Genomic DNA, 24,528 nt, shown 5'->3' with positions numbered 1-24,528 from the left:
CCCCTCGGGCTCTCGCAGCCCCCAGCGCGCCCTCCCCTCCCCACCAGCGGGCGGCCCGCGCCCGAGCCCGGGAGGCGGCGCGGCGGGGCGGGGCGAGGCTCGGGTTTCGGCCCGCCCCTGGCGCCGACGTGCGCCCCTCCCTCCTGCCCCGCCCCTCCCGGCCCCGCCCCTCCGCGCGGGGTGGGGCCGGGCCCAGCTGGCCGGCGCCCCGCCCCCGCGGCCGCGGCTGCGGGCGCTATAAGAGGGCGGCGACCGCGGCGCGCCCTGCGCGGAGCCGGGAGCGCGATGGTGAGCCGCCGCGGCGCGGCAAGATGCTGGATGGGCCCCTGCTGGCGCGCTGGCTGGCCGCGGCCTTCGGGCTGACGCTGCTGCTCGCCGCGCTGCGCCCTTCGGCCGCCTACTTCGGGTAGGTGTCCTCGGAGGCCCGCGCGCACGAGCGGGCGGGGGCGGCGCGGCCGAGGCGGGGGTGCCAGGAGCCCCCCGGGGCGGTGCGGGCCAGGTGCTCGGGCCGGGTTGCCTGGAGCTGTTTGTTGGCGGCGCGCGCGTCGGTCTGTCCGGGTCGGTGTCCCCTGCGGCGCGGCGGGGATAGAGAGGCAGGAGGACCCGACGGACTTGAGCGGGGCCGCGGTCCTCCGTGACCCCAGAGTCGTCGTCGTCGTAGTAGTCGTGAGCTAGGTTGCCTGGCGCTTAGGGGACCAGGATCAGGACCTGGCTCCCTTGGGCCGCCGTGTTCTTACCAAAAGGCTGGAGCCTCCCCAGCCCCTGCCCGCCCACCCCCCTTGCAGCTTTCCCCCTTTCTCTCCTCGAGAAGTTAATTTAACAATAACAAAAAAATACGTACAAAATCCAGATGTTCCTTGCACTAAGCCCCAAAGGGAGGGGAAAAAAAAAAAACCCTCCAAGCTGGAGGAATTTATTTTTCTTGCGCTTTGCTTCTGACGCTTGCCCGGGACTCGGCCGCGGCCCCGGCCCACGGGAGCGCGTCTGGGGGACCTGGCCCGGTGCTCAGGGCCCGGCCGGGGCGTCCCGCGGGGTCGCCACCCGCACTCGCGGGTCTCTGCAGCAGCGGTTTGCGGTGGTGTTTGCGCGTCCGTCTCCGCCTTTCCTTTCTTCGCTCCCTCCTCCTCCTCCTCCTCCTCCTCCTCCTCCTCCTCCTGCTCCTTTCCCAGGTCCTAGAGGTCCAGCCCAGCGACCTTTAGAGGGATCCTCGCTGCGCTTTGGGCATGCTGAGCTCCAGGGTGGCACCATGCAAGGCAGCGCCCCAGGTCTCCCCGCCCTCCCTGCCTGCCACCCCGGACGCCGCCCCTCGGAGCCCCGGCCGGCCCCGAAGTCCCAGACCCAGTCCTGGGCGCGCTGGGCCGCCGCCCTCCGCCGGTCACCTGTTCCCTCGCCCCTGGCCCGGGCGCTGGCGCGCAACGGCCTGGCCGGCAGAGGGCCCCGTTGGTTCAGGAATCTGGCACCCGCCAGGGCGGGGAGAGGCCGGCTGGGCCGAGGAGCCCTGCAGGTGTATCCTGTTCTCAAAGAAAATAAAATATTTTCATGGGAAACTTTCCTTTTGTGTTTTTCTTTCTCCCCCTTTCTTCTCTCTCTGTTCCTTTCTCCTGGGTCATCTTCCAGGGTCAGCCGGTGTCTCTGTTCCCCGGCCCCGCCCGCAGCCCTCTCCTGGCTCCAGCTGTGGGTCCGGCCCTGGGCCCAGGCTGGCACAGCCCTGCACACCATCTGTGCAGCCCGTAGCCTCACCCCCGCCAGGGCAGGAGGGAGGGCCCGAGGATGGCCGTCTGGCCACAGGTCCACGGTGAGTCACGGCGGCCTTGTCAGCCAGCTGTGCCTTCCGTCTCTCCAGGCCCAGCGGAAGCTCCGCTCCCCAGGCTGGGGACACACCCTGGCCTTGTCTGTGCTCAGTGGCTTTGCTCTGCCTGGATCTCCCGGCTGCTGACCCGATGCGTGGGAGATGGGCTTGGGGTCCGGTCCCGGCCTTCCCTTCTGCCACCTGACCCTGAGCTTTGCACCTCAGGGGAAGTCAGTGAGCTCCGGTAGATTCGTGTGCGTCTGGTGTGCGTGTGTGTATGTGTGAGCGTTTTAGTTCCCTTGCAGGGAGTGAATCCTGGCTGTTCTGAGCACAGAGTAGGGGCTTCGACACCGCTGCTGGGCCCTGCTGTGAGGAACCACGATGGGTGGTTTTCTGAGTCCTAACTGAGTCTGCATTTCTCCGTGCAGCTTCCTCGTGGGGAGTCCAGAGGGCAGGTGTGCTGCCCTGGGGGGCAGCTAGGACTCTGATGGACCGAGGGTGGGCACCTCCCTGAACCAGGGAAGCTTCCGGGGTGGGGGCAAGCTGAACACCATCCGGGCAGCTGGGCTGCAGGAGACCTTGGGACCCCCTTAAGTGGGTTCCCGACAGGGGGCCGGGGAATTGAAGTGGGGATGAGGTGAGCTCTCATCTGGATGCCTCTCTGGCTGGGATCTGGGGCTTGTGGGGGGTCTCGCTGCAGGGGGTGCTGAGTGTCCCCCCCGGCCCCTGTCCAGGGAGTGGGGAGAAGCCACTGGGCTCCAGGGCTGTGCTCTACCCTTCCCCCTCTCGAAAGCTCTGCCTGGCACGGAGGCTCCCAGGCAGGAATGAGGCTCCAGTTACATCCCAGGAACCTGGGGCGGAGAGGCTGGCCTGGGGGAGGGTCACGTGGGCCTGCGGGCGCCCTCCCCTCCCCCTTCCCCTCCCCCTCCCCGAGCTGCAACCCAACCCTGCAGGCTGGGGCTGCCCTCCTGGAGGCCTCTGGCCACTGGGCCGGACCCCTCCCGGCCTCCACTTGGCCAGGCCCTGCATCCCGGCCGGATTAGCAGGTGGCCTTTCCATCTGGTTCTCCTGGGGCCCTGTACCCTTCTTGACAGAGGGGTGAGTGGGAAGGGCTGCCACGGCGTCATGTAGTGGGATCAGGGTGCAAATTCAGATCCTGTCCCTGGAGGGTGGGCCTGGGCGGGTTTAGGGCTTTGGGCTTATCCCCTGTTGGGGGAGGGCTCCCTGGCACCCTGCCCTCTCCGGGTGGTGTTCTTAGGTGAGATAATGACAAAAACATCAGGGGTTGTTCCCCCAACTGGGCTGCTCTGGAATTTAGAAGGGAAGCCCCAGACCCCAGTTCTGGAATCTGGGGCTGGGTTTGAGGCCCTTCCTGGCCTGGTGGGGCCTGGGCTCCCTGCTCCCAGCTCCCAGGTCGCCCGCTGCCGGGCACCTTGCGGCCCTTCCCTCAGGGGTCCCATGCAGTGAGCCAGCCCCCAGCACAGGCCCTCGGGAGGCTGGTCTCTTCTCTGAGGGCCCTGAGGCTGTTTCTTGGTGGCGGCCCCTTGCACCAGGCAGCTTTAGGCAGTGGAATGGTGGGCGGAAGACCCAGCCTGGCACCCGAGGGAATGCTCTCACAGCCCAGGCCAGGTGTCCCCAGCCACATCCCCAAAGCCAGACGTCAGTGCAGGAAGGGCGCATGGAACCAGCCTGAAAACCCAGGCTGCGGGAAGGGGACCCCTCGGAATTGGGGGCCTGGTGGATGTTAGGGCCGACCGAGGCTCCCTTTTTGTTATTGGACATAATTCACATCCTGTAAAATCCACCCTCTTGGAGTGTACAGCTCAGTGGTTTTAGTATATTCACGAGGCGGTACAGCCCTCACCGCTATCTCATTCCAGAATGTTTTCCTCACCCCAGAAACCTCATGCCCATTAAGCAGTCACTCCCGGTCCCCTCTCCCAGCCCCTGGCAACCACTAATCTGCTTTCTGTCTCCACGGATTTGCCGATTCTGGACATTTCACAGAAATGGAATCATACAGTATGTGGCCTCTGTCTGGCTGCTTTCACGTGGCATAATGCTTTTGAGGTTCATCCCCGTCGTAAGCATGAATCAGTGCTTCGTTCCTTCTCAGGACTGAGTTACACTCCACCGGATGGATCCACGACGGTTGCTTTAACCCGTTCGTCAGCTGATGTATGTTTGAGTGGTTTCCACCGTTTGGCTGTTACGAATAATGTTGCCATGAACATGGGTGTATCTGTTTTAATTTTGTGTGTGTGTGTGGGTATGTGTGTTTTCAGTTCTTTGAGGTCCATACCTAGAAACAGAATTGCTAGGTCAAGGAGGACCTCTGTGTTTAATCGTTGGAGGAGCGGCCAAACTGGTTTCCGAAGTGGCTGCGCCATTGCATTCCCACCAGCAGCATGCCGGGGTTTCCGTTTCTCCACATCCTCGCTGACGCTCGTTTTCTCTTCTGCTTCTTGATTCTGGCCATTGCAGTGGGTACGAATGGCGTGGTTTTGTGGTTTTCATTTGCACTTGTCTGATGGCCAGTAATACTGAGTTTCTTTTCATGTGCTCTTTGGCTACCTGTATATCTTTTTTGGAGAAACATCTGTTTAGTTCCTTTGCCCATTTTTTTCATAGAGTTGTGCATCTTTTTGTTTTTGAATTGTAAGTGCTCTTTATATATTATGGATCTCTCCTTGGACTGAGGAGAACCCTGTCTCTCGACCTGTGAACTGGTGGGCACTCTCTCACCCCTGCACACGGAGGCGGCAGCACCCTGGCACACACCTTCCTTATCCTGGGCCCCCCAGCCTGGCTGAGTGGACCAAGCCTGGGGCTCGGCCAAGCAAACAGAGTGGCCCCTGCCCAGGCCTACAGGATGCTTGGACAAGATGTGTCCCGCTGGTCCCTAGAGGGATCAGAGAAGGAGAAGTAGGTATAGCATCACCAGGCTGCATGGTGGGTTGGAGAGGTAGGCAAGAGAGAATGGGAGGTGTCTGGGGCTGGAGAGGGGCTGGTAGGAAGGGGATATCGGGGTGATCCCTTGGTGGGGCCTGGGGTGGGTGCCCTGGATGGAGCAGGCTGGGGTTTGGGACATCAAGGGGTTTGGAACGGCCAAGAAGCTCAGGCTTGGGTTTGGGCAGGTGTTGTCCCTGGAGATCTCTTCCTCTGCCTCAGGACACCCCAGGAAGCCCATGGGGCCTTGAGTTTGGAGGACAGTCCATACAGAGCTTCCCAGGGCATCGGGGTGGGGGTGTGGGGAGAGAAGGGCCCAGGAGGTGGTGGGCCTAGTTCTGGGAGATCGTGGGGGCTCCTTGAAAGTGGTCCTGCAGGGGAACCTTGGCAGGGGGCTGAGGAGAGAGAGTCCCCAGGGACCTCAGCATGGAGGGGAGAGGCCAGAGGTGCGGCCCAGGCTTCCTGCCTGGAAAGGAGAGGGCATTTTTCCAGGGCTCCTGGCCCAGAAGCCCCCATGGCCAGCAGAGGGACCTAGGTGCCTGGCTTCCCAGCCTGTGGAGGCCAGGCAGGAAGGGCCCTGGCCCCAGGGTCCTCGGCTCCCCCAAGGGACTGGGGAGCTGTGGCTGTGGCCTCGTGGTGGGATTTGAGGTGAGCAGGAAGCAGCCGTCACCTGGCCTCCCTCAGCTGTGTGAGCAGATGTCTTGCCCGCAGCCGGCGGCCGTCTGGACGGGGAGACAGCTGGCCTAATCTTGCCGCTGTCCCTGCCTCACACCCGCCCTGCCTCCTGCCACTGTGGCTCGGGTGCCCACCCTGGGCCAGGACCCACCAGGCACCAGCAGGCGCCCGGACCCTCCACCAGCTCCCAGGGTGGCCCTGGGCCCGGGACGCCTCCCCATGCTGTCCCACGCTCCCCACTCCCGGGGCTGGGCCGTCAGAGGAGAAGCGTGTGGGTAACTCTGCCCCCAGGAAGGAATGCACGGGCACAGATTCCTCCCGGGAGGCCTGGACCCCAGGGAGGGGGCTGAGGTGATAAGGGCCGGGCCGCCTGGCTCCTCTGTGCTGGCTGCAGGAAAACGACACCTGTTGACAGGCCTCCGGCGCTTGGCCCTCTTAATCCCGGCCTGCCGGGCACCCGGCGCCCTTTGTGCATTGTGCTGGGCAGGCGCGGGAGTGGCCCTGCTGTGCCCACCCCAGCCAGGGCTAGGAGAGACACAGTTGTCAGGGGAGTGGGAGGCTCCTGGCACAAGCCTCCGTGTGGCTGTGGAGGACAAGCCAGGCCCCTGGAACCCAGCGGGTGGGCTGCTCGAGGGTGTCTCCAGGCCCCAGGCTTTGTGGCTGGAAGTCAACCCCTGATGGGGCTGGGAGCCAGGGGGTGCCATCTCTCCTGTTTACCAGCGTCTACCTGGGTTGTCACTTCTTCTGGGAGGCCCCATGACCACCTGGATGTGTCATTTTGTCCCTGGAAGCTCTGCTCTGGGGCAGGCTAGGAGGGTCCCCCTGTGAGGTCTCCTCTGAGCTTACACAGTGTGTCCCCTGCCCAAAGGCTCCCTTGAGTCTGCATCCTGTAGGGGGTCCCTCTGCCCCGCCGTGGGGGTCCACGGTGTTTATTCACTCGACAGCCCAGCCCCCCGTCCTACAGGTCCCTGACTTAGGCTGGGCTGTGTCCACGCCTGTGGCCGGATGTGGCTCAGTCCAGCTGCCAGGCCACCTCATCTTCTGGTGTGTGGACGGTGGACCAGGTGTCTGGTGGCCACGCCAAAGCAGCCATGCAGATCCCCTGGTTTGCTTTCAGGGGTTAATATCCAAGCACATCTGTTGGCCAGGCCCAGCTGGGCAGCAGGTGGCTAGGGACGGTCTTGCTGTGTCTGCCGACCTGGGTGGCACCAGGCCGCCCCTGGCTCCGTGACCCGTGGGCCCAGCCCTCCCTGGAGTCCGGCCCCTCCCGGCGTGGTCCCCGCTGGCCTGGCGCCGCTGCCCGCAGGAGGAAACCTGGCCGCCCAGCTGGCAGCCGCTGCACCTCAGGCCGGGCAGCCGGACGAGGCGTTGGAAAAAGGCAAGCCGCGAGCTGCGTTTGTTTTTCTTAGCGATACCTGAGGTCGACACAGCCAGGGGAAGTGGGCTGGAGGTCTGGCCCAGGAGGAGACACTGCTGGAGGCTCCCAGAGCCGGAGCACGGCGGGGCCAGTGTCTCTCCCGGACAGACGAGGACAGAGGCCTCAGCCCTGAGGTTGCTGCAGGCTGTGGGGGGACCTGGGCGAGGTCTGGGGTTTCCCATCTGTGCTGCCCTGGGGAGAGCGAGCTTCAGGGAGGAAGACGACCCACGAGAGGATGCTGGCGGCCACCAGAGGGTCCCCTGGCTCTGCCTCTCCTGCCAGCTGGGCAGCCGTGCATGTCTGCAGCCATCCAGGAGGGCCACAGGGGGCTGTGGTCACCAGGCATAGAGGTGGCCTGGCGACGCAGGCTCCTTCCGGAATCTTCCACCCCCACACCTTACCCGTAGGGGTCCTGCCCTGGAAAGGAGGCAGTCCGTCAGGCGGCCCTCAGGATCTGGGTGGGGGCTGGGTTGGCCTCCATCATCTGGTCTGGGGGGCTCCCTGGTGCTGCAGACAGGGGCAGGGCGGGGCTCACTCTGGGGGCTGCCGTGAGACACAGGGAGCTCACAGCGGGGGTGGATGGGGACGTTTCTGTGAGGGTCGAGGATGCCAGGCTCGGCAGGCAGCACCTGGGGTCTCAGGGTGCTGGAGTTTGCTGGATGCATTGGTTCTCTGTCCCCTAGGAACCTGGCTTCCTCCCAGGGTGGTGTGGCGGGAGCTCTCCTGGTCCACGCAGGGCTGCCTATTCCCCCCCGCCCCCCGCCCCGGGCACTTGGGCCCCAGGTGACACTGCAGCCCTGAAGGACGCAGCAGACAGGCTCAGGTTGGAGGCTGCACACAGGCCAGGTTGAGTCGCAGACCGTGGGCAGGATGGAGGCTTAAGCCCAGCACCAGTTTCCCAGCGCTGGAATTTGTTTTGATTTTGTTTCGCAGAGAAATTCAACGCTGTCTGGCGGGGCTGAGGTTTCACTGGCGGGCGCTGAGGCTCCTGAAGCTGCAGCCTTTTCTCCCTGTGCTTCAGCCCTGGGGAGAGCCAGGTTCCCGGGCGGGGTGGCCGTTGGGGTGGTCGGAGGCCAGCCTTGGGGACCCGTCCTCCCGTGGAGGGTCTGCCTATATCTCTTGGGCTTCCGTCTGAGGGCAGGGACCACCTGGCCGCCCTCGGGGCCGTGCTGTGTGATTGGCTGGGTCTTCAGAGGGGACAGCCCAGTCCCCAAGCAGCTGGGAGATGACAGCCTCAGGCCTGGCCCAAGGAGGGGGGAGCTGCCCCTGAGTTCAGCTCCCTCTGCCTGGCTCCCTGTGGGGCTCAGGTGGGGTCTCTGCTGAGCTGCCACAGGGCCAGTGCAGTGCCCCGGCCGCCTGCCGGGCTCAGCTGGGCGGCTCGGTCACTCCGGGGCCAGTGCCGTCTGGAACCGTCTGCAGCGTGTATCCGCTCTGTGCCATCCAGAACGGCAGCCCCAGCCACGTGTGGCTGCCTGGCCGCCCTGCTTGGACGTTCTTCCTTCTCTCCAGCGGGCGTCTTTCACGTGGCTGTGACTAGGGCATGCGGGCGTCCCGTGGAGAAGCCGGGAGCCGGTGCAGGCTGTGGGCCGTGGTGGGGCTGCCGCCAGGTTAGAGGCTGCGTCAGCGTTTGAGGAGCTGGGCCCGGTCCTGCCTGTCTCTCCCATGGGCCGTGCAGGCCTGGCTGTGTCAGTTAAGTCTGCAAGCCTCAGGTTCCTGCCTGTGTAGTGGAGCTGAAAACATCCCCACCAGGGTTCCCGGGGTGACGTGGAGATGTGAGGACATCGGTGAGTATAGACGCCTTCTCTGGTCACGGGCCCAGGAGACTCAGGGTCTTCTTGCTGGAAAACGATAAGGCCGGATTTTCACGTCTGTGTGTGTGTGCGTGTATGCATGTGCGTCTGTGTGAGTGTGCCTCCGTGCATGTGCATGTGAGAATACGTGTGTTTGTGTAAATGGCTCTGTATGAGTTTGTGTGGGTCTGAGTGTACACGTGTATGTCCGTGTGCACAGGTGTGTGTGCATGTGTGAATGCATCTACGCACATGTCTCTGTATGGATTTGTGTGGATGTAGCTGCACATGTGCGTGTATCCGTGTAGAGGTTTGTATGAGTGTGTCTGTCTGCATGTGTGTGCACGTGTATATGCATGTGTGTCTGTGTGGGCACGTCTGTGTGTGCGTATGTATATATGTATTTAACTTTAAAAAATGCCAAGGAGCTGATGAAATTAATGGATGACAGGCACCCATAGAAATAAGAATAGATGTTGAAAAAACAGGGAGTTTGGTTTGGACGGTGTCACAGGATGAGGGGACCTAGCAGAGGCCAGGCGTGCTGCCAGCGGGAACACTCAGAGGAGACCCTTCCCACAGCCCGGGGGGACCCCAAGAGCACAGCCTTGTGCAGGCGATGGCCTGAGTCCCCGGCGTGGTCTAGGGCCCCGGCCTCTGCCTTGGTCTCGGGTGGGCTGGGTCTGGGACTGGAAGTGGCTCTGGGATCCCGCCGGTGTGCACATACAGAGAGCCTTTCTGACATCGGTATTGGCATCCTGGGACTAACACTACCGCAAACTGGGAGGCTTGAAACAGTGGGAATCCATTCCCGCCCCGGTCCGGCGCCAGAAGTCTGACATGCGGAGGCTGCGCTCCCTCGGGCGGCTCCAGGAGAGCATCCTTCCTGCCCTGCTGGCGGGGCCGGAAACCCGTGCGTTCCGTGGCTCGTGGCCACATCGCTCCACACGCTGCCTCTGTCTGCATGGTGCCTTCTCCTCTGTCTCTGTCTTCTCTGTGTTTCTTGTAGGGACACCTCTCACTTTGGGCCACCCTATCCAGGATAATCTCGTACTGAGATTCTTACCTCAATTGCATCTGCAAAGACCCTTGTTCCGAATAAGACCCTTTCTGAGGTTCCATATTTTGTGGGGGCAACATTCAACCCACCATAGTATCTTTAGCCTCTGCTTCAAATGATTCCTGCCAGCAGTTTTGCAAATGCCGTGCCCAGCGCAGGGGGGAGATAACCGGGCATGTGGAGATGCCGCCGAGGTTCCCGAAACGGCGGCCGTGGCTGGGTGAGCGGAGCATCGCGTGCTCGCCGCGGCGGTTCTTCTCCCGCCTACCCGGAGGGAGATAAGTTTGGAATATCTGCCAGGAATGAGAAACCACAAAAACTGACCCAGCAAGTTGGGAAAAACCAAACAGAAAGGTGGGGGGGGGGGGGGAATGTAAGTCGCAGACTGATTTAAACAGCAGATTAGAAACAGCTGAAGGGAATTAGCAAACTGGAAGATGGGTCAGAAGAAATTAGCCAGAGCGAGAGGCAGAGGCAGATGGATGGAAAACAGAGAGGGTGAGACACCGCCGTGCCGGGAGGCGCCAGGAGGTGGGGGAGGAGCGGGAACGGGATGTGCCGGGAGCAGGGGGGCCTTTTCTGGAGCTGAATAAAGCGATCAGGAAGATTCAGGAAGCCCAGTGTCTTCCCAGGCGGAACACAGAAACACACGCACACCGGCATGTGGCACGTTAGAACCACGGGACGTTGAAGGTGCAGAATTGCACAGTGTCAGAGAAAACAGCATGCGGGGACGTGTGAGAGCCGCGGGGTTGGCGTCAACCTCCGCAGGCTGTGCCCGGCACCCCAGGTGCAGGAAGACACTGGCGCAGAGAGGGTGGCCCCCCCAGCACAGGTGAGGGAGCGCTGACCGGTGACGCAGCGTCCGTGAGGCCCCCACCGAAAGCCACGGGTGTGTGACTTGGGACAGGGGCGCCCGTGGGTCGTGTTCTCAGGCTGTGGTATCGTTGGGTTAAGTTACAGACGTGTGGTGTAGTATCGAGTGTAAAAGATGACAAAGCTTCAGATGAGTGGAGGGAGAATGTAGAAAAACAGAAAAAGCCTCAAAATAGGCAAAAAGAGAGGGGGAAGCCCAGCCAGAACAGGCATGGTCAACAGAAAGTACGAAATGAGAGGTAAACCAAGACTCCAGACCCTCTCGGCGTGAGGCTGAGTTGATGAGGGTATTGGTTAGGTGCTTGGTCTCATCAGGGCTCCCTGGGAGAGACACCACACTCCAAGGACATTGGATGTGGCATAGAAGAGGATGGGGAGGGAACTCACCAACACAGAGAGCTCAGGGCACAGGGGGAATCTGGAAACAAGAAAGAGAAGAGGGCCGGATGGTGACTCAGGCTCTGTATGGTGAACTGGGACTGTGACTCAGGCTCTATATGGTGAACTGGGGCTGTGACTCAGGCTCTGTATAGCGACCTAAGGGTGTGACTCAGGCTCTGTATGGTGAACTGGGGCTGGGACTCAGGCTCTGTATAGTGACCTGAGAGTGTGACTCAGGCTCTGTATGGTGAACTGGGGCTGTGACTCAGGCTCTGTATGGTGAACTGGGGCTGTGACTCAGGCTCTGTATGGTGAACTGGGGCTGTGACTCAGGCTCTGTATAGCAACCTAAGGGTGTGACTCGGGCTCTGTATGGTGCACTGGGGCTGTGACTCAGGCTCTGTATGGTGAACTGGGGCTGTGACTCAGGCTCTGTATAGCGACCTAAGGGTGTGACTCAGGCTCTGTATGGTGAACTAGGGCTGTGACTCAGGCTCTGTATAGTGACCTGAGGGTGTGACTCAGACTCTTTATGGCGACCTGAGGCTGTTGGGGCTGCGACTGAGGCTCTACGCAGTGACCTAGGGCTGTGACCAAGGCTGCAGTTTAGGAGCAATGGAAATGATGACCGTGATAGCTCTGAAGTGCTTATGCTAGAAGAGGAGAGAAACTGGGAAGCATTGAGCAAACTACGCTTCAAAAGCGAGAGAAAGAACCAGAAGCCAACCTCAGAGGAAATGGAAGACGCTGTGACGGTGCAGATGTTACTCAGCTAGAAGTAAGCACACAGTAGGGATGACAAGTCGCTCAGAAGACGGTCTAGGAGCTGTCTGAGACTGACCTAGTGGGGAGGCTCCGTGGATTAGTCCCCGTCTGGGGGGCATCCTAGATTCCTCAGACACTGCAGATTCCTCCCACAAAGGGGGAAGGAATGAGCAGTTTCAGGACAATAAATCTGAAAATTTGGATGAAATGGACAAAGCCAGAGATGACATAACAGAAACGGACTCAAGATACAGAGATGCTGACCAACCCCATCGTAATTACAGGGAGTGGGCATTTTGACAGTGTCAGATGGTGCAGCCCCGTGGGAATACTCTGACAGTTCCCCCAAGGACTAAACTTAGTTTCCTGTGAGCCAGCAATTCTACTTGCAGGTGTGCACCCAAGAAAAGTGAACAAACGCATCTGTACAAAGACGCGTGTGCGGATGTGCGCAGTGGCATTAGGCGTGGCAGCTGGGAAGTGGAGGATGGCGTGTGAGTCACGCGCGAGCCTCATCTGACCGTGTTCGGCCTTACTGCGCTTTGCAGATACGGCACTTTTCACAAATTGAAGGAGCAAGTCTGTCAGCACCATTTTCCCATACCTTGTGCTCACTTCGTGTCTGTGTCACATTGTGGCAATTCGCACAGTATCTCAAACTTTGTCGTTATTATTGTATCTGTTACAGTGATCTGTGAGCAGGGATCTTTGATGTCACTATTGTCATTGTTTTGGGATACCAAGAAGCGCGCCTGTGTGAGACAGTGAGCTTTGCCATAAACACATATGTTCTGACTGCCCCACCGGCGGGCCCGTCCCCCGTGCCTGTCCCCCGTCTCCCTCCCTCTCCCCAGCCGCCCCGTGCCCTGAGCCACCTCAGTATTCAAATTGCGCTGACTGATAACCCCACGATGGCCTCTAAGGGTTCACGTGAAAGGGAGAGTCCCACTCTCTCCCTTTCAATCAAAAGCTAGAAGTGACTCAGTTCCGTGAGAAGGCGTGTCGAAAGCCAGGCCCCTGGTCACAGTTAGCCACGCTGTGATGCCGGGGAAGAGTCCTTGAGGGAAATGGGAAGTGTTGCCCCAGGGAACACACGAGTGGTGAGAAAGTGAGTCAGGCTTGTTGCCGAGAGGGAGAAGGTTTGAGTGGTCAGGAAGGAAGATACACCAGCCACAGCAGTCCCCCAAGCCACGGCCAGAGCCACAGCAAGGCCCTGACTCTCTTCAGTTCTCTGAAGGCCGAGAGAGGTGAGGAAGCTGCAGAAGAAAAGTTTGAAGCTCACAAAGTTGCTGCATGAGGTTTAAGGAAAGAAGCCGTCTCCTTAGCATAGAAGTCCAAGGTGAAGCGGCAAGTGCTGACGGAGCAGCTGCAGCAGGTTATCCGGAAGGTCGAGCTGAAGTCACTGATGAAGGTGGCTGCGCTAACAACATAGTGTAGATTCTCAGTGCAGACGAAACAGCCTTCTGTTGGAAGAAGATGCCAGCTAGGACTTCCGTAGCTAGACAGAAGTTATACCTGGCTTCACAGCTTCAGAGGACAGGCTGACCGTCTTGTCAGGAGCTAATCCAGCTGGTGACTTCAAGTTGAAGCCAGGGCTCATTTACCATTCTGAGAATCCCTTAAGAATGAGACTAAATCTACTCTGCCTGTGCTCTAGAAATGGAACAACAAAGCCCAGATGACAGCACCTCTGTTTACAGCATGGTTTACTGAATATTTTAGACCCACTGTGGAGACCTACTGCTCAGGAAAAAAAAAAAATTGCTTTCGGAATATTAGTGCTCATTGACAATGCACCTGGTCACCTAAGTACAGCTCGGATGGAGACGTACAAGGAGATGAATGTCGTTTTCGTGTCCGCTAACACAACATCCATTCCGCTGCCTGTGGGTCAAGGAGTAATGTCAACTTGCATGTCTTATTATTTAAGAAATACACTTTGTAAGGCTGTAGCTGCCCTAGACAGCGATTCCTCTGATGGGCCTGGGTAAAGTAAACTGCAAACCTTCTGGAAAGGATTCACCATTCTAGATGCCATTAAGAACACTTGTGATTCATGGGAAGAGGTCAAAATAGCAACATTAACAGGAGTTTGGAAGAAGCTGATTCCAAACCTCGTGGGGGACTTTGAGGGCTTCATGGCTTCAGTCGGGGACGTCACTGCAGATGTGGTGGACACAGCAAGAGAGCCGGGATCAGAAGTGGAGCCTGAAGCCGTGACTGAACTGCTGCAATCTCAGGGTAACGCCTGAATGGACGAGGAGTTACTTCTTACGGGTGAGCAAAGAAAGTGGTTTCTGGAGATGGAACCTACTCCTGGTGAAGCTGCTGTGAACACTGTTGAAATGGCAGCAAAGGATTTAGAATATTCCATAAACCTAGTTGATAAAACAGCAGCAGAGTTCGAGAGGACTGGCCCTAATTCTGGAAGAAGGTCTCCTGTGGGTAGAGTGCTGTCAAACCGCGCTGCATGCGACAGAGAAATCTTCCATGAAAGGAAGAGTCAGTCAACGCAGGAAACTTCACTGTTGCCTTATTTTAAGAAATTGCCACAGACCCTCTCGCCCACAACCACCACCCTGGCCAGTCAGCACCATCAGCATCAGGGCAGACCTTCCGCCGGCAAGATTATGACTCACGGAAGGCTCGGATGATTGTTAACATTTTCAGCAATAAAGGATTTTCAATTAAGGTTTACACATTGTGTTTTTAGACATAATGCTATTCCACGCTTAGTAGACTACAGTATAGTGCAGACATCACTTGATATGCACCGGGAAACCAAAAGATTTGTGTGGCCCACTTTATCACAATGGTCTGGAACTAAACGCACGGTATCTCCAAGGTGTGCCTGTGTATCTCAGTAAAAATGTCCAGAAAGATACGAAAACAGAACCTGGGTCAGAAAGGAAATCCTTCCACCGAGAAAAGCTCAGTCCTAGATAGCTTCATGGCCAGGTCTTCCAAACATTTAAGAAGGTACGATTCTCATCAGACTCCAACTCTTACAAAAAATTTAAACAGAAAATCTCACAAAGACACCGAAACTCGGCAGGAAGAGCATGAGAGAAGAAAATGACAAATACAGACAAAAAATCCCGGGCAGGGTATTACCAGATTACATCCAACTCATGCACAAAAGGGCAGGGCCCGTCCTGACCAGGTCGGACTTTTTTTCCACGTTGACCCCAGGAAGGCAAAGTTCCAGTTAAATCAAGTCCCGTAATTCCTCACCTTAGCAGATTAAAGGGGGAAAATCATACCTTCAAAGGATGCAGGGACCACATTTGATAACAGTCAACATCTATTTATATTTTTAAAAGTTCTTAGCAAACTAAGAACCAAAGGGAACTCGCTTGACCTGGGACAGGCTGCCTGGGTGTCGTGCTCCATGGTGGAATCTTGAAAGGGGTCCTCTGAAGATAGGCAGCGAGACCAGGACGGCTGCGCTCGCCCGGGTACAAACTGGGGTGATGCTGGCTGTTTTAACAGACCGCAAATGTGACGGCTCCAACAAGATCGAGTCTGCTTCCTTCACGCAGCAATCCGAGATCTGGCTCTGTTGGCCTGTTTTCCGGGTCTTGCGTCTGAGTCTCTGCCACCCTTTAAAATCTATTTAAAATAGAACCAGCATATGCTCCAGCATCCCCGCTGCGGGGTATACGTCCAGAGGAAGTGAAATCAGTGGGTCAAAGAGCCGTCTGCACGCCCACGTCCACTCAGCTGCTCACAACAGCCACGACACGGGATCTACCCGGGAGCCCGTCCGCAGAGACATGGGGGGAATGTGGTGTATACAGGATAAGTACCCCTTATCCAAAGTCCTGGCACCAGAAATGTTGTGGATTTTGGATATTTGCAGATACTTAGCAATTGAACATCCCTTATCTGAAAATCCTAAATCTGAAATGCTCCAGTGAGCACTTCCTTTAAGCATCACGTTGGTGCTCAAAACATTTCAGATTTTGTGGTATTTTTGATTTTTGATTTGGGATGCTTACCCTATATACACAAGTTGAATCGAATTCAGCCATAAAAAAGAAGGAAATCCTGTTATTTGCAACAACATGGATGAACCTGGAGGACTATGTTAAATGAAGTAAGCCAGGCACAGAAAGACGAACACTGCGTGATCTCACTCACGTGCAGAATCTAAAAGTCAAACTCGCAGAGGCAGAGCGGGATAGCGGCGCCGGAGGCTGGCGGTGGGTCGGGGAGGTTGGAGACGTGCTGCCCAGAGGACCAAGTTTCAGGTAGACAGGAAGAATAAGAGTTTGAGATTTGCTGCAGAAAAGGGAAAACGGATGAGGTCATGAATGTTAATTGGCTTGGTTTGGCCATTCCACTGTGTACACATGTATCCAAACATTCTTGCACCCCACCAATATATACAATTATTGTCAATTAAAAACTTAAAAAATCAAACTAAACTCATCGTTCTGCAAACTGTGTGATGGTGTACATAGAACATCTGAAGGCCATTTAGAGATGAATGGTGACGCATAGCCAGGTCACCGAATATGAAGTCAGCACCAGACACAATCGTGTTTTTGTATGTTGGCAAAACAGAAAATGAGCTTTATAAAGACGTTTTATTTGGGGATGTTATCCGACCTGGAATCTGGGACAGAGTCTACCCCAGGGAAGACCCCTGGGTGGGGGACCCTGGAAGGCATTGGAGAGAAGTGCAGGAATTCCCGAGTCCACGCTCACTGACCGAGGGCGCGATGCCGCAGACACTCCAGTTTCTCGCCGTCTGACCCAGGAACACCCCCACTGGGTGCTGAGGTCTGGCGTGCCGGCTCTAAAAGTCAAACGGAGCTAGCACTTCCGGAGGAACCTGCAGGAAGGAGCTCTTGATACAGTCCCAGCAAAGCATCAGGGTGCTGTCGGCCCAGGACAGAACTCGGGAATGAGCCACGAGCGACCGCGGCAGTGCTGTTGGGGGCTTTGCAGGGCAGCGAGTAGGGGTCTCTCTGATGGGTCATGCTGGGATGCCCAGGTGCCCCTGTGGGAAGGGCATTGGATCCCAGCTACATCGATATGCAAGTTGGCACCAACTAGACGGAGAGCTTCGAGACGGAGGTGCTTTTGGGTGATCGTTTAGGATACAGGGATGGGGTGGATTTCTAAAGCGAGACGGAAACAGGAAGAGGTAAGGTCGAACATGGAAGTTCAGTAAATTTATGAACTTCGATTCCTCCAGGGGAACTCCCACCCTACCTTTGTGGCCAGCTTGCGGCACACACTGCCACGGCAGCTGCCCTGAGCCCAGTGCTAGATGCACCACATGGGGCAGGTCGGGCCTGTGCCACGCCGTGCCAGGCAGCCTGGGGCACACCAGAGCCTGGGGGCTGCCCCGTGCCACGTGCTGTATTTTGAAAGAATGCTGTCGTGCTTGGACAGCTCGTCCACGCACGCAGACAACTCCCAGCTATGTGGGGAAGAATGAGCTTCCTCCGTGTGGGTGTTTTCTCTGTCCTGGGCTCTGCAAACATGCAAGATGGTCTTTGCAGAGGGTACCTGCACGCCACTGGCCTCTGCTTGAGCACGTCGAGGGGGCAGTCCGTCGTCAGCGCACAGAGGGCTGCTGCTTTCTTACAGACCGTGTGACGTATCCTCCTCGTACAACACATCTGCAGCCTGTTTCTAGAAAGAGGATTGGTGGGTGTCTTAGTCCGTGTGGGCTGCTATAAGACAATACTGTAGACTGGGCGGCTTATAAACAACGAATGTTCGTTCCTCGCAGATCTGGAGGTCTGAGATCCAGGCGGGCGGATCTGTGTCTGGTGAGGCCTCACTTCCTGGTCCATAGACGGCGCCTTCTTGCTGTGTCCTCACGTGGCAAAAGGGGCGAGGGAGCTCTCTGGGCCCCTTTTATAAGGACACTAATCCCATTCATGACCTAATCACCCCCAAAAGGCCCCACCTGCTAATACTGTCACCTTAAGGGTTAGGTTTGAATGTCGAAATTTTAGTGGGGGACACAAACCTTCAGACCATAGCAGTGGGTTAATTTTAAAATTGTGTAGATATATGAATCTGGAATTCCAGTCATGGAGGGGCATACCTTTGACAATAATCTCGTTAAATATTTCGATGTGTGCTTATCTGATGAATGAAACATAATATATCAATATAGCTTTTTATTTTTTTAAATAGAGAGGGGGTCTTGCTACATTGTCCAGCCTGGCCTCTATCTCCCGGCCTTACATGATCCTCCCAAAGTGTGGGATTACAGGCTGGCACCACGGCACCCAGCTAATCCATGTAGTTTTAACGGGCGTTTCTTTGTGTGATCTTGAGCGTTGTGTCATAGGTTTTAAGAACCAGCTATATTTCCTCCCCTGGACCTGTAGGTTCATACCCTTTGTTTTCTGTCATTCCTTTAGTTATTGATTTATGGGAAAGGCGTGTGTCTGCACACACAAGCACGCACACACAGAGTTGGCCCTTGCTCTGGGATGTGAATTGCAGACTCTTCCCCAGTGTGTCATTTGTGGGCCTTCTGACTCTGTGCTGTTTTATCTGCCACGCAGAGATCTTTATATTTTGAAATTCTCAAATTTATTAGCTTTTCAACGTCTTTTGGGTTGAGTCACACGGAGAGAAGCTTTCCCTGCTGTGAGATTATTTGCCGAGAGCCCCCTGGGCTGGGCGCGTGCTGAGCCCACCCTGACTGTGGAGGGAGCAGGGGGCTGGGAGGCCGGGGCCAAGAGCAGCGCTGAATTTAGTGACTGTCCTCGGGCCTCCACCCTTGGCCACTCCAGGGCCGGGGACTACCCTCCTTCCACACCCTCTGCCAGTGTAGACGGTACCACCTGCTGATCTCACCTGGGCTCACACAGGGTCAGCTGCCTGTGGCTGTGTTTATGGAGCTGCCTCTGGGCCTGGGGCTCTCAGGGGCCCATGGTGGGCGTCCTGCGGCTGGAGGGCAGGGCAGCTTGGAGCAAGTCCCCACCCAACCTGGCTGCTCTGCTGTCTGCCTGCCCCAGGGAGCGTCCTGAGAGAGGCTGGGGGTGGAGTTCACCATTAACGCAGCTATCTTGGCCCCACAGGCTCTGGCCTAACTCTGGCCAGTGACAGATTGTGCTGGGCAGGCGAGGCTATGGGCCCAGGTGGAGGACCCCGACCTCCTCTGTCCCTGTGTATAGGGTGGGGATGGGCTGATTCAGGTGGGAGGACCCCTGACCTCCTCTGTCCCCATGTATAGGGTGGAGGTAGGCTGGCTTGGGTGGGGGGACCGCTGACCTCCTCTGTCCCCATGTATAGGGTGGGGGTAGGCTGGCTTGGGTGGGGGGACCGCTGACCTCCTCTGTCCCCATGTATAGGGTGGGGAAAGGCTGGCTTGGGTGGGGGGACCGCTGACCTCTTCTGTCCCCATGTACAGGGTAGGAGTGGGCTAGACCACGTATGGGGACCCCTGGCTTCAGCCCCCCATGTGCAAAGCTTGGACACAGGCTGCCTGGTGTCTGGGCCTCCTTTCCCCCGACCCCGTCCACACCCACAGCTATGCTTTGCAGCCACCCAAGGCCCCCCCACGCCACCTGCCATAAGGGCTCTACTGGGTGCTGGGCCCTGGCGTGGAGCTGCTCCATCTTGGAGAATCCAGGCCCGAAGAAGGTGCAGGTGGGAGGCTGTGGTTTTTCCGGGGGCACGTGTTCTGGGCACAGCTGTGACATTCCTGTCTGGGGACGGAGGTCTCCAGTCTCTGCCATGTGGGCTGCCTTTGTGTGTGGGGTGTAGCTCTTCTGGGCTCTGGCCCCAGCCCCGCCTGGCTGGGGTCCGAGTGAGCAGCTGTCCTGGGACCTCCGGTCTCTGGCCTCGGGCTTGGAGCCGTCTGTGCCTGGCCGTCCATAACATGACACTCGATGCTCCCGGGGAGCCCGTTCCCTCTGCTTAGCCCCACCCCGGGGGCTCAGGGTCCCTCTGCCCCGCCCTGATCCCTGGAGTGACCCCTGGGCCCCTGGTGTGAACCCTCCTGCCTTTACTCCACGGCCTCTCCCCAACCTCCTCCCAGGACAGAATCCCTGCTGGGAGGGCTTGCCGAGTCCTCCTGTCCTTCCCGTGGGCCTCTCTTGTGCTGTGGGGGGTCTGTGACTCGGGCACTTTGGGTACTTGCTGGAAGGTCCCCTGGGTCCTGCTGCAGGGTACTCCCCTGCCGTCCTGCCTCAGTGGCTCGGCGCAAGAGTGTGTGTCCCAAACCCAGAGAACAGCTTCCCCTGGCAGAGACCCCCATAGTGACCTGCCTGGAGGGGGTGGGTGCGTGGGGGTCCTTCCCGGGGTCTCCATCTGTCTCTTCCCTCCGTGGCCACGATGCTCTCCGGTGGGGCTGTGCGCGTCTGGCTCTGCTGTCCCCAGTGGGCCGGGGCTCACTGTCGCCTCTCTGGTGCCCAGGCTGACGGGCAGCGAGCCTCTGACCATCCTCCCGCTCACCCTGGAGCCCGAGGCAGCAGCCCAGGCGCACTACAAGGCCTGCGACCGGCTGAAGCTGGAGCGCAAGCAGCGGCGCATGTGCCGCCGGGACCCAGGCGTGGCCGAGACGCTGGTGGAGGCCGTCAGCATGAGCGCGCTGGAGTGCCAGTTCCAGTTCCGCTTCGAGCGCTGGAACTGCACCTTGGAGGGCCGCTACCGGGCCAGCCTGCTCAAGCGAGGTGAGTGTGCGCCCTCCCTCACCCACCCTCAGGGACCGTCCTCAGGCTGCGCCCCAGGGGACCTGAGGCCCCGCCCGGACCCCTCCAGGCCCAGCCTTCCCAGGACCCCGCCCTGCCTTCTGCGCAGGCGCAATGCTTGCTGGTGGCATGCGGCGCGTTTGCACAGCCTTTGCCAGGGCCCCAGGCTGCCCTGATGGCACTTGACTCATACCGGGTGGCCAAGGGCCCAGTGGCCTCTGCTCCAAGCAAAAACCCTCTTCTGTCCTCTGCTCTTCCGCGTGAGGGCGCAGGCACTTGTGGGAGGCTTTCCACAGCCTTGTTTAAGAATTGGGGACCTGAGGGGCAGGGCAGGACAGGGCCTGCCAAGGGCCCTGTAGCGGGGCTTGTAGGTTGGAGACCGGAATGGGGGTCTCTGATCACCAGGCCAGAGCCGCAGCCCCAGTGGGCTCTGAGTTCTTTCCCACTCCCCGCCTGGTCACGTGCGAATGCCTCCTGCTCGCTGGGCGCCCACGGCAGCCGAGACAGGTGCAGCACCCCACGCCCCTCCCCCCGGACTTGAACAGCCGCGAAGAGCCTAGAGCTCCCGTGGGAAACGCGCGCCCGGGGGGGGGGGGGGGTCGGCTGCAGCGCATGCGAGATACACGAGAGCCCCGGCCGCCTGGCCCCGGGCCTCACCGACCGGATCCCGCTGACCTCAGGCTTCAAGGAGACCGCCTTCCTCTACGCCATCTCCTCCGCCGGCCTGACGCACGCGCTGGCCAAGGCGTGCAGCGCCGGGCGCATGGAGCGCTGCACGTGCGACGAGGCGCCCGACCTGGAGAACCGCGAGGCCTGGCAGTGGGGGGGCTGCGGGGACAACCTTAAGTACAGCAGCAAGTTCGTCAAGGAGTTCCTGGGCAGGAGGTCGAGCAAGGACCTGCGGGCCCGCGTGGACTTCCACAACAACCTCGTGGGTGTAAAGGCAAGTGGCGACCCGCGGGGCTGAGCAGGGCGGCGTGGGTGCGGGCAGGAGGTCAGCTCCCTGGGAGCGGGAGATGGAAGGGGCTCTGGGGGGGCGCTGAGGGCGCAGAGGTGCCGCAGGCACCGGCAGGGTGGTCAGTGGTGCAGGAGAGCCTGGCGGCCACCTCTGTTCCGCCGGTGCTGTGCTGGCTGGGGCCCTGGAGTCCTCCGGCCCATCAGGTTCCCTGCCTGCCAGGCAGGCGGGATACCAGGCTTGGAGGAGTGCCTGTGGTCCTCCATGCAGGGGTCTCCCGTGGTCCCCCATGGAGGGTCCCCTGTGTCCTCCCACGGAGGGGGCCCCCACGAACCCCGTGGAGAGCAGAGATCAGCCTGCTCCTGGCTGAGAGGAGCCGGGTGTGTCGGGGCCCACCTGCCTCTGTTCCCGCCTGTGCAGGTCACCAGGGGCCCACCTGCCTCTGTTCCCGCCTGTGCAGGTCACCAGGAGCATCGCCTGGTCAGGCCATCTCACCAGGAGGCTGTCAGGCCGGGCCTCCCCTGCCAGCGCAGTGTGCGATCTTGTCACTAAGGACCTAGGTCAACGGCAGCCACAGTGGGCAGCGTGGTGGCCACGGGGCCCCAGGGAAGGGCTGTGGGCGTGGAACCCACTCGCTCAAGTCAGCGGAGTCCAGTTCTGTGTCAGCAGCCCTGTCTGTGGCCAGGGCTCTGTTCTGAGGGTCAGAAACCCAACTCGGAAGACTCGAGGGAGAAAGGCATGCGTCCCCTGGCTCTCTGGCGAGCCCTCCTGGGGGCTGCCGGCTGCCGGCGTGGCTGGCCGGGCACACCTGGCTCTCTGGCCATCCTGTGGGCTCCCTGCAGCCTCTTGGCGCCCACGTCCACCCTGCTGGGATGAGGCATCCGGTCCTGTGACCTTCGCTCTCGACAGCCCCTGGCACCCCTGCTGTGCCTGAACAAGCTGGACCCCAGAGCTCCCGCTGGGTTCAGCCAGGGCCGTGGGACGGGCAGGGCCAGCGTCTTTGTTGGGAGCTGAGGGGCATTTCTTCCTCCCGCTCCGCCGCCCTCTTCATGTCGGGACGTGGAGCCCCAGCTTGGGGACGGGGCGAGGTAATTAGAGCCAGCCCTGCTCTGAGCCCCTCTTTATTGAGAAGTCAGAGTCCTGAATCACCCACTTATTCAAGAATCAATTTCCCCCCTTTTGGAGTAGAGCTCTTCTGGGGGAGCCACTGTGGGTGGATTAAATCCTGGAGGCAACATCCTTTCTTCTCCTTGCACCCGGCTCCTCCCTGCCCACTTGGCCCTTTTGTAAGCGATTAATGAAAAGTCAGAACGTGAAAAGTGCTCCATTAGCTCTGCTGTGCCTGGGTCAGCCATGTTTTAATTAAATTGCTCCGGGTTTCTCAGCAAAGCATCATTAAATGTGACTCTTCGGTTGCCTGGCCAGAGGGTGGCTACGTTTCTTAATCCTCCTTGAGCCGACCCTCCCGGGGGTGGCGGGCGTGGGAGCTCAGCTGCCTGGCTCCGGTCCCACCTGGGAAGGGGCCTTCCCACTGGCCGTCTTTGCAGGTGGGGCCCTAAGTCCTGGGTGGGGAAGGACCCAGCCAGGGTTCCTGGCAGCTCCCCAGCTCCGGAACGTGCTGGGCCGTGTCTGCCTCTGCCTGTCATGGGTGAGGGGTGCAGCCCTCTCTCCTCCGCAGCTGCCCGGAAGCCCTCCTAGAGTGCAGAGCTCCCTTTGTCCCTAGAAGTTGCTCTCACCAGGAGATGCAGCCTCTGCACTTCCGTGGGGTCTGCACCTGCCCCCGCCAGCAAGCTGACTCGCACTGGCCTGCGGGGCTCGGGCAGCCCCTGCACGGGCGACAGCACCTGGCCCGATGGGGGAGCGGGTCGGTGGGTGCATGATCAGCTCAGATATAGACCACGGGGTGAGGTCACACGTGTCCTACGCCGGGTAGCGAACGACTCGCTGAGACCAGACACGGGAGAACCTGCCGGGGCAGAGGGCCCGGTCCTTGCACAGAGCAGCCCCCGCAGGGACGGACTTTGGGTGGGAAGGGCCTGTCTTAAAGGGGTGAAGACCAGCCACCCCCTCAAGATGCAGGGGTGGCCTTGGTGGGGACCGAGGTGCTGGCCACAGAGCCTCTGTCCTGGGCAGTCTGTGGCTTAGAGGAGGAGGGACAGGCCTGTGAGTTGGGAGCCCGGACTAGACGCGTGACGGTTCCAGCCATCTCCGACTGCAGGGGCAGTTGCAGGGCCTGCCTGGCCTGGACCTCACGCGCCCCTCCCGACTTCCCGCCCGCCAGGTGATCAAGGCCGGCGTCGAGACCACCTGCAAGTGCCACGGCGTGTCCGGCTCGTGCACGGTGCGGACCTGCTGGCGGCAGCTGGCGCCCTTCCACGAGGTGGGCAAACACCTGAAGCACAAGTACGAGACGGCGCTCAAAGTGGGCAGCACCACCAACGAGGCCACCGGTGAGGCGGGCGCCATCTCCCCGCCGCGGGGACGGGCCTCGGGGACGGGCAGCAGTGACCCGCTGCCCCGCACCCCGGAGCTCGTGCACCTGGACGACTCGCCCAGCTTCTGCCTGGCTGGCCGCTTCTCCCCGGGCACCGCCGGCCGCAGGTGCCACCGCGAGAAGAACTGTGAAAGCATCTGCTGCGGCCGCGGCCACAACACGCAGAGCCGGGTGGTGACGAGGCCCTGCCAGTGCCAGGTGCGCTGGTGCTGCTACGTGGAGTGCAGGCAGTGCACCCAGCGCGAGGAGGTCTACACCTGCAAGGGCTGAGGGGCTCCACCAGCACGCAGGTGCACGGCTGGGGCGGGGGCCGGCGTCCGGTCTGGCCTGCACAGCTGCCGTGCCTGCGCCCCGGGCCCTGCCGCCTCTTCCGACCCGAGAGCATCGCACCGATGCTTTCTGAGCTGTCCCTGTCCCGAGCACGCCAGGCCCCGGGTGAGGAGCAGCCCTTGGGTGCACCTTCGTGACCACGCAGCCTCCGTGCATGCGCGGCCACCCCTGGGGTCCGGGCCTGGCCAGGGCCGTCCCGGCACCGGCACTGTCTTCAGAGAGTGAAACCACTAGGAGAGGACGGAGCCCGCCTGGTCCCTGGGGCCCAGCTGCCCACCTGCCCGGCCTCAGGGGACAGTGCCCTTCTCTGACGTCAAGCACTTCTCTTTGGAGTGAATATCAGTGACTTTTAAATTATTCTTATTATTATTTAAC

The 24,528-nt window shown here is 59.7% G+C and overlaps 1 protein-coding gene across 1 annotated transcript; it reads left to right on the top strand.

The window, feature by feature from the left end:
• The first annotated feature begins 311 nt into the window (after positions 1-311).
• Positions 312-24,093, top strand: WNT9A (Wnt family member 9A). Its single transcript, XM_069467477.1, has 4 exons — positions 312-406; positions 20,100-20,356; positions 21,055-21,317; positions 23,611-24,093. Exons 1-4 carry the CDS (start codon positions 312-314, stop codon positions 24,091-24,093), a joined length of 1,098 nt encoding a protein of 365 aa, XP_069323578.1.
• Positions 24,094-24,528: the final 435 nt, after the last annotated feature.

Source organism: Eulemur rufifrons, chromosome 4, assembly GCF_041146395.1.
Source record: "Eulemur rufifrons isolate Redbay chromosome 4, OSU_ERuf_1, whole genome shotgun sequence".
Lineage (NCBI taxonomy): Eukaryota > Metazoa > Chordata > Mammalia > Primates > Lemuridae > Eulemur > Eulemur rufifrons.
Note: the sequence above shows the minus strand (reverse complement) of the source record. Positions and strands in the feature narration are given on the sequence as shown.